Source organism: Symsagittifera roscoffensis, chromosome 5 (genome assembly GCF_963678635.1).
Source record: "Symsagittifera roscoffensis chromosome 5, txSymRosc1.1, whole genome shotgun sequence".
In the NCBI taxonomy this organism is placed as follows: domain Eukaryota; kingdom Metazoa; phylum Xenacoelomorpha; order Acoela; family Convolutidae; genus Symsagittifera; species Symsagittifera roscoffensis.
In genome coordinates this window covers 51,979,564-51,996,836 of record NC_087066.1, presented here as the reverse complement: position 1 = coordinate 51,996,836, position 17,273 = coordinate 51,979,564, and the positions used below count along the sequence as shown (strand labels likewise).

At 35.9% G+C, this 17,273-nt stretch overlaps 1 protein-coding gene across 3 annotated transcripts in view; it reads right to left on the bottom strand.

Moving 5' to 3' along the window:
• Positions 1 to 17,273, bottom strand: part of LOC134845572 (uncharacterized) — a 40,431-nt gene that overhangs the window by 2,200 nt on the left and 20,958 nt on the right. For all 3 annotated transcript variants that reach the window (XM_063862519.1, XM_063862520.1, XM_063862521.1), the window contains exons 10-18: positions 16,235 to 16,419; positions 15,485 to 15,727; positions 9,342 to 9,541; positions 8,244 to 8,405; positions 4,882 to 5,044; positions 4,017 to 4,175; positions 2,706 to 2,868; positions 715 to 899; positions 6 to 424 (exon numbers count right to left, since the gene is read on the bottom strand). In XM_063862519.1, coding sequence (XP_063718589.1) covers positions 6 to 424; positions 715 to 899; positions 2,706 to 2,868; positions 4,017 to 4,175; positions 4,882 to 5,044; positions 8,244 to 8,405; positions 9,342 to 9,541; positions 15,485 to 15,727; positions 16,235 to 16,419 — 1,879 coding nt within the window. The remainder of the gene's footprint in view (positions 1 to 5; positions 425 to 714; positions 900 to 2,705; positions 2,869 to 4,016; positions 4,176 to 4,881; positions 5,045 to 8,243; positions 8,406 to 9,341; positions 9,542 to 15,484; positions 15,728 to 16,234; positions 16,420 to 17,273) is intronic.

Here is a 17,273-nt window from a genome sequence, read left to right as displayed (position 1 = left end):
CTCACCTGCATATGTTTATTTCTCAGATGCATCAAACCGTTCATCTGATGATCCGCGGGTAGCACCGAGCTCAAATCATCGAAGGTCAAAGCACACACAATTTTATCACCCCTTGCAAACACCTCTGAAACGCCGACCAGACTTCGAGTGTTCAAAATCACCGGAATAACTCGACCAGAGCTCGCAAACTTCACTTTTACGTCTTTGACTCGACCTGTGCTCGGATTATTGATTACGTAAAAGACCGACCCGACAAGACCAATGGACTCTTTGATCGGATCAACCCACTCGCCGTGGTTTTTCTGGTTCGATCTAAGACGGGACTCATCCGGGATCAGCTTAACCTTGTCGCCGACTCCGAAATAAATTGTCGGCGTAGCTTTTCGGACAAGTTTTGTGTTGACAGTGATTGGATCTGATCGACCTGAAATCATCACCAAAGATCAAGATACAGTTTAAAAGAACCAGGAAAAACCATCGTTGCACCTTTGGAAAATTATCTCGGCCGTGCTTCATGATTTTTATGGATTTTTAAACGACACGCCCTCATAATTGCTTAACCATACTAGCTGAAAAATCAAGACTTACAAAAAAACTTAACAACTAAAGACGTTCTGTCATGATAACAGTGCTAAATTCAACATTCATAGCTGAGTAAACTTAAACTTAACCGACTTTCGTTGCAAAAGTGTGAAAATTGAAACTGTTTTCAACCTTCAAAGACGATGCTGAGTTGACCTCTGGTAGTGATGTCATTAACGTATCCAACTTTGCCGAATAAGTTCTCAATTTCGGGTTCAAATTTGAGACCAGCTCTCAGTTGAAGTTTCTCTACGAGATCCATGCGTGCATATATAATGACCTCGTCTCCAACAGTTAGTTGGTGCGCACCCGAATATCTGAAGGAAAAAAACACAACAACTGCAACAGCTTTTACAGAGCAACTCGGGCCTCATTGTTAAAAACTACCCGCATTTTTGTCCAATTTTCTCCAATTACCATCAAATTTGGTGATAAAGTGTTTGTTTAGTTTTTTTCTTTCAACGCAAAACCTGCCAACTTTCAAACTCTCAAACCACTTCTGAAAGATTCTTGCAGATGAAAACAGTTAAAAAATTGTTTTATGAGCATCAGGAGCTTTTTAATTTTTGTCGCATTAAAAGACACTGAGTAAATACTGAAATAATAACATACCGAAACTTTGTGACCCAAAAAAGTTATTGGGTCACACATATTCGGCACACATTCTTCGAAAGCTGAAAACCTAACTTCCACCGACACTTTTTTCCAGAAGTATATTATAGTAATTTTTAGTTTGTAAGTCAATGCAAACGCATTGTAAAATCCAGAACTGAATTTAGCACTGAATATTGCTGTTCGAACAATCCAGATGGTTGCATCATTTTTTAATGATTACATGCAGGGGTGGATTTAGGGGGGAAGGGGGGGGGGGGGGTCTTCACTAAACGGTCAGTTCACCAACCAAAAGGTTCGCCCTTTAAAATTACTATATGACATCCATTTTCCGCCAACCAAGCCTAAAATTGTTTGTTCTGAGACTTTTCCAACCCTACAAATTTTCAAAATACACTAATTTTGAAAAGGAGCCCGCCGAAAAACGCAATTGCAATTTTTTTGGACAAAATTTTCCAAAAAGTGCCCAAATACGGCATTGTCGCCATCCCAGCGCCCCCACACCCCCCGCCCCCTCCTCCCACAAACACCCACACACTTTTCGAGAAAATCCTACCTTGCATAAAACTGGAACTGCAAAAAAAAATCAAGTTTTTTCAAAAAAAATTAATATTTTTCTTATTTTTTTTATTTTAGGGACGAAACTGAGTTGATAACAGGGATCGGCTTATCCTTCTATAATAAGCCAGCTCGCTTGCTTTAACCACCCAAAATTGCACAGAAACTCGAAAATTTTGAAGCAGTATTTCTCGACACTGGGACAACGTTTTGAAAATGTTTAATTTAGTTCGAATCAAGGCTAAAACGGCTTTAAAACTGATAAATCATCCCATCCATTCCAATGATTATTCGTGGTAACTGCTTTTGGTTGAAAAACAAAATAAGCCTGATCATGCTCACTTCATTCTCTCAAAAATCAAAAAATTCAAACGTGTTTTGTCGACGCTGAGAAACTTGTTTCGAAATTTTTATTGTGGTTCGAATCACGACTGAAAGCTTTATTATAATATATCATTCGACCTGATTATTATTTGTGGTACCTGATTTTGCGCGCAAGAAAAAAAACAAAAAGGAAAAAATAAAACACACCTGAACACAAAGTTCCTCCCCATTTTCAATGGCCGGAATAAAACAAACTAAAACACATTCGATTACAAAGTTACAACCCATTTACAATGGTCGAAATAACAAGATACAGAAATTGTGAATAATAGCTGAAAAAAATTTAAAAAGCAGAATAGAGAGTTGCAAAAAGTTCGAACAGATAGAATTAGTAAAAAAAGAGCAATCTCTGCAGTTTTGCGTGCAATTTTTAGGTTTCAAATTTGGTCTAAACATTTTACTTTTGCATGCAAAAATTTTTTTCCAAAAAGGTCAATTACTCATTTTAATTAATTTTTTCCGTCTGAACTTTTTGCTTCTTATAATATATCACATTGACAGAATTATGCGTAGAATAATCAGCTGAGAAAAAAATCAAGCAAAATGAAATGTCTCTGAATAATGCTAACCTTTTAAGCTGCTCGACCGAAACACTGACTTCTGTCCATTCGTGGTTTTCATCGTCGCCCACAATTGCAACTAGAAGTTTGTGGTTGTCAGGTGACACTTGGGACAAAATTACCGCCTTCTTAGAAGCGTCTGCATGTTGAGCGCCGTCACCGTTAGCTCTGTCTGAAAAGTCTAATTGATAGTTTAGGGTAGATGTTGCCAATAATGTGCAGAGCGGATTTAGGGGTTGGTGGACGTTTTCTGGATAGTAATTGGGCTCCCTAAAAGCCCAAAGAGTCCTTCCTTTGTTGCTATTTTAGAAAAAGCGACTCGCTTCGGCATATTATCCGGGAGAACACAAAAAAATTTCTTAAGACAAGTCGACAAAAATCCACCATGTCCCTGCATGGCTGGAGCGCATTTAGGATTTTTTCGATGGGGGTTTTCAAAAAACTCAGGCCAAATAAATTAATTTTATGATTGATCCTAAAACACAACAAAAACCTGAATTTGCTAAGATTTTCTATGGGGCATGCAAATTATTGGAGACAAAAAATCTGTTTAGGACAGCTTTTGGTATTTGTAGATTTTAACATAAAAATTTCGATTTTTAGGCTCGCACTCTTCACTTAAAAGTTTAAGGCTTTTGGGGTTAAAAATAGGGGATGTTCTGAAATAGTACCGAAGGGAACCTTTTGGGTGAACAGGGGGACAAATCCCTGAGCGAGGAGGGGATGTGCTTCCCGCTCCCCTATATCTGTCCCTTCTCAAGGCTTAGATAACATGGGAGAAAAAGGGGAGCAAATTTTTTCCTGTTGTTATAGAAGGACTTAGAAAATGATATTACCAGACCTGAAACCTTTTTATCAACCTTTTCTGGAAACCAAACTCAGCGCTAAAAGATGCTCAAAAATCATTGCCAAGCACAAAGCAAACATGGCTTTTTAAGCGGACCCCAATATAACCCTCTATAACAGATGATGTTTTTTATAACAGTTTTTCATATTAAAAGTATAAGATCACAAAGATTTCCAACTGCTTTTAAAGAGTTCAATTGGATGTTGATTATATGTATCGTTGATACCGGGATAATTGTGAATTCAACCAATCAAACAACGAAAAGGAGTTCAACTGTGAAAGGACTCGTATGATCTCTTTTCTGTTCAGCGTTTTACTTAGCCAGTAGACCATACAATTTTGATAAAAGTTAGTCCTTGAGCTTGAAATACCAACCAGTTTTTTTTTACTTGGAAAATCTTTCAAGGTATCTCGCCAAGATTTTTTGGCGGTTTGTTACTGTCGTACATCATCTAATTCAAAAAGGTTCCTACCATTCGCTGGTTCTTCGCCGACCATGACCACATCGCCGATTTGGAAGGCGTCATTCTGGGAATGTTCTAGAACCTTCCTGGACACTTTCCAGTAAGTATCTGCATCAGTGTCGTCTTTGCCAGAAGTTGCAACCAATACGAAATTTTTGGTCGAAAATCCTAAAAAAAACAATGTTCGTTTCGCTTACATTTAACGCAAATTGGCTTGATCAAATTTTAGTTTGACACAAGAATAGTGGTGCACGTATACAGAATGTTCCGAAAAAAAAACAATTTAATCTTAAAAATTATATGAAAACAAGTTTTTGGCTGTTTGAACAAAAACAGAATTGTCTTATAAACTTTTTTTCTCTTAGTTATTTTTTTGGCCCAAAGTTATTTATTATATACTTTTTTCTCTTATGGGTGGTATCATATTAAAGCCCTTTGGTCATTATTAAAATTTGAAATAAAATGTAAAGTCTGTATCAGTGTCCAGAATAGCTGATCTAAATTAGTTACACTTTTCAGACAAAATTATACCAAATTTTATGAGAGGCTTAGCCATTCTACCACAATTTGAACGTTCATCCATTTAATTTTACCGCTCCGTCTTGTATTTTTTAAAAATTTTAATAAATTTTTATTTTTTTTCTATTTAATTTTGTTTTAAATGATTAGTTGATTTTTAACTTCTTTTCATAAATCAGTTTGGTCAGGATATTCTGTGCTGCTTGTACAGCAACTGCCAACTCTTTCTTGCTATGCCATTGAATTATAGTGCTCGCTTTTTTTATTCTAGTATATGCTCGATTCGATTTTTTTTGTTTCGTCGCTCAAGTTATCGAGATACTTTAAAAAAACTGCGCTGATAGTCTTGATTTACCTGCTACTTCTCCCGATGTTTCCAGAGCTTCAAATAGAGCATCTTCCTCGTCTAGCTTCTTCTTTTTTTGAAATTCCATGAACTTATCTTTGCTCAACTTCGTGCAAACTTGATCTCCAACACTCAGTTCGCGATGAGAAGTGAGGAAAATGTAGTCATGCTCCTAAATATATCACTAATACTAATAAAAAAAACTTCCCGAAAAAAATGTCGGATCTCTTTAACTATCCCTTTTTTTTGCAAAAAGGGGAGATTCGTTACCAGGTACAAATTGCGCATATGCTTAACCGTTGAGTTATTTCTTTATAGGAGTGGCAATTCGTTACTAGGTACCAAAAGGTGGAAATAGTTAAAGAGATCCGAAACTTTGACGGGAATTTTTAAAAACCATTAAATGCACTGAAAATAATGTAACTTATTTTTTAAAATTCACAAGCCAAAATCTAGAAGCAGTTATCAAAAATGATGCATTCAAACCGAATGGCTACATATACTTTTACTTTACGAGAGCTATCTTGACTAAATTCTTCGTATTTTTGAAGCTCGACAGGATTTTTGTTTGCTAGACTTAGAACATAACCAACAGACAGTTGAAAAGAGTCAGTGAACTAAAAAAAACGTACATACATTTTTAAAAAATACAAAATATTACAAAAGTAGGTATAATCTAGCCATTTTTCAACAGTTATGCTTCGTAAAAATTGATTTGACAAACTCAGATCAGGCGATTGAAATGTTTGTGAAGAAGGAAAAAATGGAACAATTTTGATAAGCCGTAGCACTGGCATTCAAAAATTATTGCAACTAGAAAAAAATCAAAAATAAAAAAAATGGAGAAGACACTACTCATTCATTTCAAAAAAATATATATCGAAAAACATCAGCAAAAAATCTAGGAACGCTTCATTTGCACATAACAGGAACTCATTGAAATAATTAACAATCATATTAAAATGCTGAAATCATTCGCGGAAAATTATTGTTTGGGGGCAACTATGCCAAGAAAAGCAGACAATCAGATCCAGCCCGAATTCAAACCACGTCACTCGATCTTCGCAGGCAAGTGCGTTATCTCTCAGCTAACATGCGGATTAACGGCTTGATTATGATTTATTTTGAACCGAAGCGTCAAATAAATTAAGTGATTTTGTAAAACTAGTGGTTCACCTAAAAATATATTTACTCAGATTTGAAATCACATGAAATGTGAAGGCTTGCCAATCACATGCGTAATAAGAAAAACGCCTCTCCAATGTTCTAAAACTTTGCTCAACATTTTCAGAAAACAGAACAAAAGGTTAACTGTTACAAATTACTTAGATTCAATTTACACAGAGGCCAAGCTGCGCTTCGCAAACACTTGCAAGAACACGACCAAAAAGCAGCTCTAACAAAAAAAGTAGAAATAAACCTCGAGTTTGCAAAAACTCGAGGCTTCGCAAAAAACCGATTTTGCAAAAATCTGCGACCTAGCAAATTGAGTCTCACGCACAAACCATTCAGCCACGGATGCTTTGAGTCTCACGCACTAACGATTCAGCAAAAGTAGCACTATATACAAAAAGATAAAATTTTGCATGAAATAAGTCGCAAAACATTATGTAACAATTATGCATTTCAAAAAATTGCGAGATATATAGAATTAGAAAATTTCTAAAATCGAAATTTCATTATTGTTATGTTGTTTGAAACAAATAGCTTTCTTCGGTTCACTTGATGAATTAAAAATGCATCAACTGTGTAAACTTAAAATTATTCGAATGTCAAAGCACATGTTATCAATAAGCTGTAAAGGTGCAACGATGCCCAATTCGATGCAGCAAATATTGTTGCATCAAGTCGCAACAAAAGTCGCAACAATATTTGCGACTTAGGTTGGAAAAAAAAGAAAGTTCGTACTATAACACTTTGCTTCGCTTTAATTTAACACTATAACTTTTTGTTTTGGGTTTTTAGACTTCAGCGCATGTAAAAAGCATTTGTTTTTAGAAAATCGGAATTAAAAAATCATAAATGCTGTTACATTATATTTCAATTATCAAATGGAGCGAAGAGTTCAAATACGAACTAAGGCAAGTTGTTTACCAATGCAATTAAACTAACAAAAGCTTGTGTAGCAGGTTAAGTAACTGCTCAACTAATTCTCGAAGCTGCCCCAACAAAAAAAGTCAAGACTGCTCGTATCAGGGCGAAGCCCTGAATGTTCCGACTGCCTTTTAAGGTTTATGGAGCAGTAATAACTTTAAAAAATTTAATGAAAATAAAATGAAATTTTTTTTTCTAAAATTTGAAATTTTTTCAATGAAAATCATCCCCCCACACGCCATATAAAGTACAAAAGGATAGTTTCTTTCCTTGTAACAAATCAGTTATGGTGAATAAGCTTCGTTCAACCAATTTGGAACGATTTCTAAGACGGATTAAATCTCCGCTTACGCGTTAATAGCTCGAATTATATCGCGCGTTAATTGTCCCAAATTGGTCAAAATGGCAACCTTTAAACCCTCATAACTTTACGAAAAATGATCACAGGTGAAATATCTTTTCAAATTTAAGCTCAGGACAACAATACTTTTTGAATGATATAAAAAAATTCCGTGAAAAATGGCTAGTTAAAAAGTCGAAATTTGTCTGAAGAAAAAAAAAACCCACCCCGAGATCAAATATTCCGTTACTTTCGTATTGAAAGTCGGAACAATAAAATACATGCTGACAAAAATACATAAATAACACAGACACTGAAAACGAGCCCTTTTGCTAGCATATTATTCAATATGCGAGTAAGCTTGGTGGAAAAAGAACTCGTAAAAAGACTGTTTAAGGAAACAACTTGAGTCAAACTATACTTAGTTTCACTGCAAGATTATTTTAAACAACCATCACGGTACCCATTTAGGATGCTCCAAACTTTTGAAACAGACGCGAAGCCGAGCTTTGCACTACTTGGGATACAATATAAACATAGCATTGCTAGCTGGTAGATAAAAAATGAAACAATAGCCAAGAAGCTGAAAAATCATTTTTAAAAATTCCAAATTTTGTCTCGAATGATGTTCATCTTGAATTTCAATATGGAGTTTGACTTCCTTTTGTCAAAGGAAAAGAACTTAACTTAAATAGGAAAAAGTCAAACCGCAGAATAATATTTGATGAGACTTGTCGACCAATTTCACACGCACGTTGTTCAGGGGTCTTTTTAGACTTCGGCGCATCAAAAACATAACATAGGTGTGGGTTTGAAATGGGTGAAAAATCATTAAATTTGATGGAAAAATTTACAGCAACATTTGGTTTCTTTTTAAGAGCATGTTCAAACACAGAAAAATTTCGTTTAATTGAACGAGGCAATCGTCTTTTCTTACGTCGTCCCCCGAGTCTGAATCGTCGTCAGGTTTTGAACTCTCCGGGCCGGAGGGAATCTTGAGGATGTTCTTGGCGATGAATTTGATCTCGATGTTCATTCCGTACACCACAGAAATGACTGCTTCCACTCCGCTCCCGTGCACTCTTGTCACTACACCCATCTAAGCAAAAGTATTTTCATTTTAAATAGTTGACGAACAACTTAAGGAGGAGCTTTTATCTTTTATCGAAGCACGAACCAGGAGTAACGGTTTAGGGATGAATGCCTGACGTCGCTGTTAAAAACTCTACGCCTTTCATCAGTCGAATTGTTGGTGATTTGAGACACGGCCGATTATGAACCCAAAAAAAATACGGTGGTACATAATTAGAAGGCGGCTTTCCATAAAAAAGCCGGACAGCTCGCATGTTCGACTTTTCCTTTGTGGCTTAGGGCTAAAAAAACACAAGTTGGGAAATATTTGAACGATTGGCTAGATTTCGAACAGCAACGACAGGCTTTTAGGAAAATCACTCCAACTGGTTAGCACGCAGTTTCTAGTCTCACAAACTTCATTTGTTTCGAATTTTTTCTAAATCTCAAGCAACTCTAACATTTCAAGCCAGTTTTTCCCGAAATTTGGACAACTCTTTGAAATTTTTAAAATGTCGTTCGAATCACAATTGAAAGGACTTTAGTATGATATATCACTCAACCCAGTCCGATAATTATATTTGGTACCTGTTTTTGGGTGGAAAACAAAAAATTGGTTTTCCAAATTTTCAATAGTCGGAACAAAAACCTCAGCTAAGAATTACTACGTTTAGTTTGAGTTCCAAATAATTGAGTTCAAAGCAAATTTTCGTAAACAAGATAATTTTTTCGTTATTGATTACAAAAACTGTTTTCAAGCCAACTTTTGTGAAAGATAAATTTAACCATGAAAAGTTATAGATGTAAGAATTTTCTTCGAAAAATTGTTTTGAACTGGGATTGCCAATGGAACTCGAAAGATACCCAGTAATTATTTACTGAGGATGTCCTAATTTGCTTTTGTATGGGCAAAATCAAAATTCGATTCAAAAAAGGAAACATAACAAGTTCACGTTTGACTTACCGACATGTGTTTAATTCTGAGATGATGTAGACCTTCCATGTGATAATTATCAGGCAGCTGACTTTTCATTTTGTCATAGGTCAAAGCACACACTACTTTATCGCCTCGTTTAAACTCGTCCACGAACTCAACCAGACTTCTCGGGTTAAGAATCAGATCAATCACTTTACCCGAATCCGCGAACTTCACACGGACGTCGCCTAAGCATTGACTCAAATTTCGGCAAAGCTAAATAAAACAAGGATTGGGCTCAAAATAATTCATTGAGCCCAATGTTTTTTTCTACCGAATTCGCTAAATTCACAATGATTTAGTCATGCTTGACCTTGTTATAAGCGCCGGAACATAATTTTTTTTAAAACTTTAACTTGAATAGATAAACAGTAAATAACACGCAGGCATTGCTCGAGGAACGACTTAAGTCATGCTTGACCTGTGCCGGAACAAACGTTTTTCTAAACCTAAATTTAAATACAGAAACTGCAAATATCACGCAGGCACTGCTCAAGAAACGACTTAAAATGTGGAGCGGTGATGAAGTGGCTACATCTCCGCCACTCAATTGAAACCTCGGAAGTTAGAGGCCCACCATAATCCGTGCTCCTTCCTTGAAAGTGAGGCAGCATTAATCAGCCCAGATAACTAGCAAAAATCATGTAGATCTTGCATAAAGACCTTAAATATGGGGACAAAAGCGGTTCTCCGCGAAGAGCTGAACAACTCATATGTTGGTCTATTCTCTTATGGATAATTAATCTTCACTAGATTTTTGGCGCCCCAAGATGATTACAAAGCCAAATCTGATATCCCGGAAACCGCGAAAATCAAACATACGTAGCGCAAAAAATTATTCTAAATTACATCAGAAAAATTACATTAAGTTATCATGAATACTGAATCCGAAAACTCCACAAAGACATCACCTAAAAATCGATACCAGTTTCGGCTTTTAAAGCAATTAACATCGAATTTTTGTAATTTTTTTCTAACGTCGCCTACAGATCGACCTATTTTTCTACGCTGAAAATTGATTGCTTAATCCAACTTATTTATTTATTTATTTATTTAAATATTCATCATGAGTAATCAAATTATCATAACACAATAAGCAAAAATTCAAAAATAACTCATGATAGGACAACCAGAAAGCCAACGAGAGGCTTGTTGAAGGTTGCCCCGTAAAGGAATCACATCATATGACATCAGATCAAAAGGTTCAATAATTAATTTAGGTCAAAGAGGCAAATTTAAAGCGAAAAAAAAAAACGAGACTTAAATAGTGCAATCACTCTTTTTTTTTTTAATTCAAGAGCTTTATTCTTTAACATGAGAACCAGAGATATGATGCAAGCTTATACTTACAAGGGTATACAACTGACAGCGGGCGGATGCGAAATAATGACTGTTATTTAATTAGCGAGCAAGTGGGCCCAGTTCTTAAGAGCTGGTAATCCAGTTGTTCGCTTTTTTCTAACTCCCCCTTCCCAGAGTCCACTGCCTGGTACCTTCGACGAGAGGTTATCAGGTCTAACCGAGGACTCAGGGAAGTTAGAATGGATTAATTCAAGTCTAGCGATATAATTCATCAATCAAATGGCAATTTCCTATTATATATGAATCTAAGATTGAATGACAGAAAGCATTTTTTGAGTGATGGGTTTCAAAGGAGGAAGGTATAGTTACACACCAATTGGCTAATATATTAATTAATTTGGCTACACGATGGGAAACAGAGTTATATTTAAGCTTACTTTTCATTGATGGTAAAATACGAGCACCCTTTACTGATGACCTCGTTGAATAAAAATTAGTTTCACATTTCTGAGACAATTCTTCATTAACTATTTTCTTTAGAATTTCATATACATGTAACTCGTATACAGTAGCAATTTTGCTTTTGGCCATTATTTCCGTTATCGAGTCACGATAACTTTTGCGAAAAGTTATACGAAAAAATCGTTTTTGTAGTTTATGAATAACATCTAATGCACTTTTGCAAACTGCTCCATAAACAAGAACTCCATATTGAACACAAGGTTGTACATAAGTTTTGTAGTACATGACCATTTGTGAAATGGTCATCACATTACGAAGCCGGTATGCAACTCCGCAGAAGCGGGTTAATTTTTTCCGTATAGTCTCAATATGATCTTTGAAGGATAGTTTATTATCCAATTCAATGCCTAGGTATTTGCAGCTAGCAACGGGTTGTAGACAAGTGTCTGCGAAATATATAGCATCAGCTTTGGATTTTGAAAAAATTAGTAGCTTAGACTTCGATCCTTCTACGGTAAGTTTATTAAACTTCATCCAATTATCTATTCGATTTAGATCTTCTTGAAAGTCATCAAGGGAAGCGTTTTTGTTTTTAATAACAGATGTATCGTCAGCAAACAAAGTAAGTCGGCAATTTCTTACAATTCTGGGAAGGTCATTGATATAGATCAAAAAGAGCAACGGTCCTAAGACTGAACCCTGTGGCACCCCGCACAAAACATCTTTCAATTCGCTTTTAAATTGATTAAGGACAACATACTGTTTCCTATTAGACAAGTAACTTCTTAGAATTTCCAGCGACTTTCCTCTTACTCCATACCGATCTAATTTATCAATTAAGATCGCATGATTGACAGTGTCAAAAGCTTTTTTCAGATCTAATAAAACTAACATAACGTCTTTTTTCTTCTGATCTCTCAGGTTACGAACCTCTTCTGTTAGATCTAGAACCGCTTTAACTGTGCTTAATTTACTACGGAAACCATATTGATTTGTACTGAGCAACTTGCAATTTTCCAAATAACTACTTAATCTGATATGAATTGTCTTCTCAAAGATTTTTGACAGCGTTGATAACAAAGATATGGGTCGATAATTTCCATATTCGTCTTGCAATCCACCTTTATGAATCGGAAAAACTTTAGCAATTTTTAAGTATTTTGGATAGCACCCATTTGTGTAGCAGGTATTGAAAAAGTTCGTGAGCCATGGCGTGATTATTGGTTTACATAATTTGACTATTGCTGTATTGATGCAATCACAACCCGAGCTGAGTTTATTTGGTAATTCTGTTATTATTTGTTCTATTTCTGTTTCCTTTATACTCGGAAAGAACATTGAATAATCAACATTTTCTAATGAAATAGGATCTGCAACTTCAATTTTATCACTTAGATTTGGACCAATATTTACAAAAAAATTGTTCATATCTTGAGCTTTTTTTTTCATTTATATCATCTGGCAACGTTACATTTTTATGTTTTCCAAGATATGCTGCAACCGCTTTGTGATACTTATGAGAGTCTGTTGTATTTAGCTTAGATCTCCAGAATCTTCTGAATGATTTCCGATTCAGGGCATTGGATTTGTTTCGTAATGAGTTATATTTGATCTTGTTATCTTCTGTAGGGTTTTGTATATATGTCCTGTATGCGGATGCTTTTTTGTTTGCTACTTTTTTCACTTCATTTGTCACCCAGGATTTGTTATTTTTCGGCACATAACGAGTTTGAGAGGGAGCAAATCTATCAATGCAACTGAGAATTATTTCAGAGAAATTTTCAGCAGATTTATGCAAATCGGATAAGGTACCATCAACTTCCTTCAGTTTGGACTGTAAGAGGAAAGCAAACCTTAACCATGTATCATCATTTTCGAAAACTTTCATATTTCTAAAGCTAAATGTTTCTTTATATCTACTAACCAATTTCGGCATAGAGATAGAAACTTCAATCATGAAATGATCGGCTGGACCCCAGCGGTGTATGCAACTATTGTTAATTCCAATATTTCCCCAAATATGATCGATACAAGAGTTTGTTTTTGAAGTTACTCGTGTCGGTAACAGAGGTGACAACAAATGATAACCGAAAGAACTGAACATTTCAGTAAGATCATCTCTTGCCTTGTGTTTTTTCATCATATCAATATTAAAGTCTCCCATAATCACATGTCTCTTTTTCGACTTGGCTTCGGTTAAGACCTTTTCTAGGTTGTGGACAATATCCTCGACCCTCATTGACGGTTGACGATATACAACAGTTACAGCCGTTGCCGTTTTATCACCTGCTACAACCTCTATTTTTAAAATTTCTCCTGCAGACACCTCCACTAACTGGCTTGTATTAAGCTCCGTTCGTATATATAAACCTACTCCACCTCCTCTGCTCAGCCGAGGGCTCGAGAAAAACTTGTATCCTTGCAAATTGAACAACTCGGCTGAATCATTAGGGTTCAGCCAAGTTTCAGTGGCAGCGATAACAGATGGGGCTATTGCAAGTTGCTCAAGACTGACTTTAAAGGCTTCAAAATTAGATTTGAGTGATCGCACGTTAACATTTAGTAATGAAACAGCCTCAAGAACTTGGGTAAATGACGTTGGGGACATAAAACGAAATAAAATAAAAATGAGATTGAATAAAAGTCCCTACTGAGGCTGTCTTGTCTTAAATACTTAACCACTGTCTTCTACAGTAAACACACTTGAAGTATTGCTAACATTAGAATGAAGCTCAGTTTGAGGAGATTGTTTTGCTAAGTTATCAACATACTGCACAATTTTCTCAGGTTCATTTCTGTGCTTTTTAACATAATCAAGGATTTGCTGATCCGACCCGGGAGTTGGCGGAGACACTCTTTTTGGCGTTGTCGTGTTGACATTTAGCCTCATCGTTGCATCTTGATTTCCTAATTGAAAAATTGATTTTCTCTTCTTTGCTAAAATTTGCGCTTTTCCAGAAGCAAGCAACGTTTCCGCATCAACCGAGTCTGCAACATTATGAGTGAACACCTTCCCGTTCTCACGCTTTATAAAGACTTGCGGTGCGCAGTTGTTCGTTGTTGTTTTCAAATTAAGGCCTTTCATATAGTCGAGTAAATCCGAATCTCTCTTTGTCAGTCTCTCAAAAAGGTATACAGGTTTTTTATTGATCTGATTGAGATAATGTCGTAAAAAATGCTTCCTTGCCCAGATACGGTCTTTGACATCAAAATAGACAAATTTCACAATAACGGCTGGGGGGTTTTTGATGTCGCGAATTGGGCCTAGAGGGTGACACGCTACCATGGAATCACGAGGCACATAGATGTCAATTGCTTCACGAAAGAATGCGATTACATCTTCTACATAATCAGAGCCATGTCGCAGAGGTAAATTGTTTATAATGATACAATCTTTCGAGGAATAGCGCTCCAGATCATTTACTTTTTTCTTCAGAAAAATTAATTCATTTTTCATGTTTGCAATGGTGCCGCTTTGAGTTTCAACATGGGATAAAAGATCTTGCAGAATTGATTTCAAAGATGGATCAATATCATTCGACAGTTGGTTGATATTTTCTTTGATAATGTTCAACATCATGACAGCTCCCAGTAAGGTGTAAGAATTATCTCAGTGTACAGTCCAAATCTATTTAATAAGTTTATCACAACAATTAACTTATATACCAAACACCTATTTTAAGACGTCTTCTAAAGATTGATTTTAATTTCGAGACCCAGAAAGTCTAAGTCCTTTTATAAATACCCGGGAACTTCAGGTCGCTAGTATTTAAACATAGAAAAGATCGGATGTACAGAGCCAAATGTTCAGAGCCAAATTATTATTTTAAACCTTCTCAATTACCTAATCTGCGAAATTGCTCGGAGATTGTCATTAGATCAATGTAAGCTTCAGTGCACAAGAAAGTTCTATCAAACCAAAGAAACTTACGCGGAGCTCGCTAAGGGATCGATTTAACTTGATATACCTAAACTTGTAAAACGAATCCCCAAGTTACACACCGAACCAAATTGAGGTTTTTTGTTTGTTAGTTCTCAAAAAACATACAACTCCTTGAAATTATTGACAAATTTGTCCACAGAAAACAGCAAATAAGGACCAAAAAGGTCCAAAGTTTTGAAAAATTGAGGCCCACTGATTATTTCAGCTAAAATTAGTCCAAGTTGTTCATCAAATAAACTGAACAACCAAAGAGATAAAGTTTCCGATATCTAAACTTATAAAGATCGGGCTACTGAATCCCTCTTGCTAGAAATATCGATCACCCAAAAAAAATTATCGTCCAAAATTGTGAAAAATAGGCGCGGGTAAAATTTTTCGCGCTTTTGGAATTTCTGTCAAGCGAATGGGCCGTAATCCTGTTCACCTTTTCTGCCGGTCCCGTAGCTGTCAATCACTTGAACCACCGAACCCACTTTACCGAAGCCTTCTTGTATCCTAGGCGACCACTCGCCATGGTTCTTCTGATTCGACTTGATTCGACTGACGTGATCGATAAGTTTGACTTTGTCTCCCACTTTGTAGAATTGGGTCGGTTTCGTTTTGAATACGGCATCGTGGCTTAGAAGAATTGGTTCGGCAGCGTTCTCGAAATTATTTTCCTCGTAGTCTAAAAATTCAAACCCGGTCTATCAGTTTACCAGCAGACTTTTAATTCAGAGTGAAATTTAAATCATAAAAATATGTTGCCCAGTTTTTAATCGGCCTTGATTTTTCTCTCGCTATCACTTTTTTCATCAAAGGAAAGAACTTAGCGTCCTCTGTGCTATGTTTAAGCAGCTCTTGTAAAATACAAAAAAAATCATAATTTAAAATTTTCGTTTTGTACCTTAATAATTTTTTTGATCAAAAAGTTCGCATGTTTATTGCAGAAAACTCGAGAGGGAGAGAGAATGAGAGAGGCGAGTCTAAAAAAAGCGTTTTTCAACAAGATTGCTGGAAATAGCGTTGACAACGGCTGCAAAATTTTACGACATTCTCCCTAAACTGGTTTAAAAATTTTTAAATGCATATTCCTTGATTTTTTAAATTAATTTCTTATTACATTGAATGTTCAGTGGTGCTTTTTGGAATTTGCCAAATGGGTTCGACTGTTTAAAAATTTAACTTGCGCAACCTTCAAACTTGACACTGAGGAATCCTTTTTCGGTGATATCCTCAACGAAGCCAAAGAGACCAGACAGTGTAGAAAGATCACGAGGCACCGCCAGACCATCTCGGTTAAGAAGCGCTGCAACCACCCTCGCGTCTGGACTCAAACTCACTTCGTCACCAACTGTAAGCTCCACGTCATGTTGTATCCTAATATTTGAATGAACACAAGGCTAACTATAACAGACCGATAGCATTACTAAGCTCAGTGAAAAAATTTTTGAACGTAATATTTATAAAATGTTGATAGAGTTTTAATGAAGTTTCCGTGTTTTCAATGTCAATCAGAGTTTCGTATGACAACGTGTCCTCAGTTGATGGCACGGCTTCTGTATTGACAATGTTCAGCTTTCGTTAGTGAAAAATATCAAACCGCGGGCTGCTTTATAGAACGAAGAAAAAAGATTGATACTATAAATCAAGCGGAGCCCCTTTAAAGCTGGAAATATACAGTTGCGAAGGCATTCTAAAAAAACTTTCGTTTAAACGTTTACACAAAGAATTAGCAAAAAATCGACTACTCGGATTCAAATATGCGACCTAGCAAAATTGAGTCTCATGCACTAATCACTCAGCCACGGATGCTTATAAATTCCAAAAACTAGCCACCAATAACAAAGCTACGTATGCTAATAAATTGCTCATTCGATTCAGCAAAAGTAGCACCAAACACAAAAAGACACAATTTTGCAAATAGAACTTCGGAATATTAAAAACTGAAGGCATCCACACTAACTTTGCATGTAATAAATCGGAAAGCATAGAGCCACATTATGTAAAAATTATGCATTTTAAAAAACTGACTAAGAAAAAGTTGAGATATATTAAGTTAGAAATCGATTTCTGAAATCGATTTTTTGTTATTGTTATGTTGTTTGAAACAAAAAGCTTTTTGCGGTTCATCTGATGAATTTAAAATGCATCCAGTGTGTTAACTTATTACTATTCGAATTTCAAAGCACATTCTATCAAAAAGGTGTAAGCGGCCATATTTAAGACTTAGG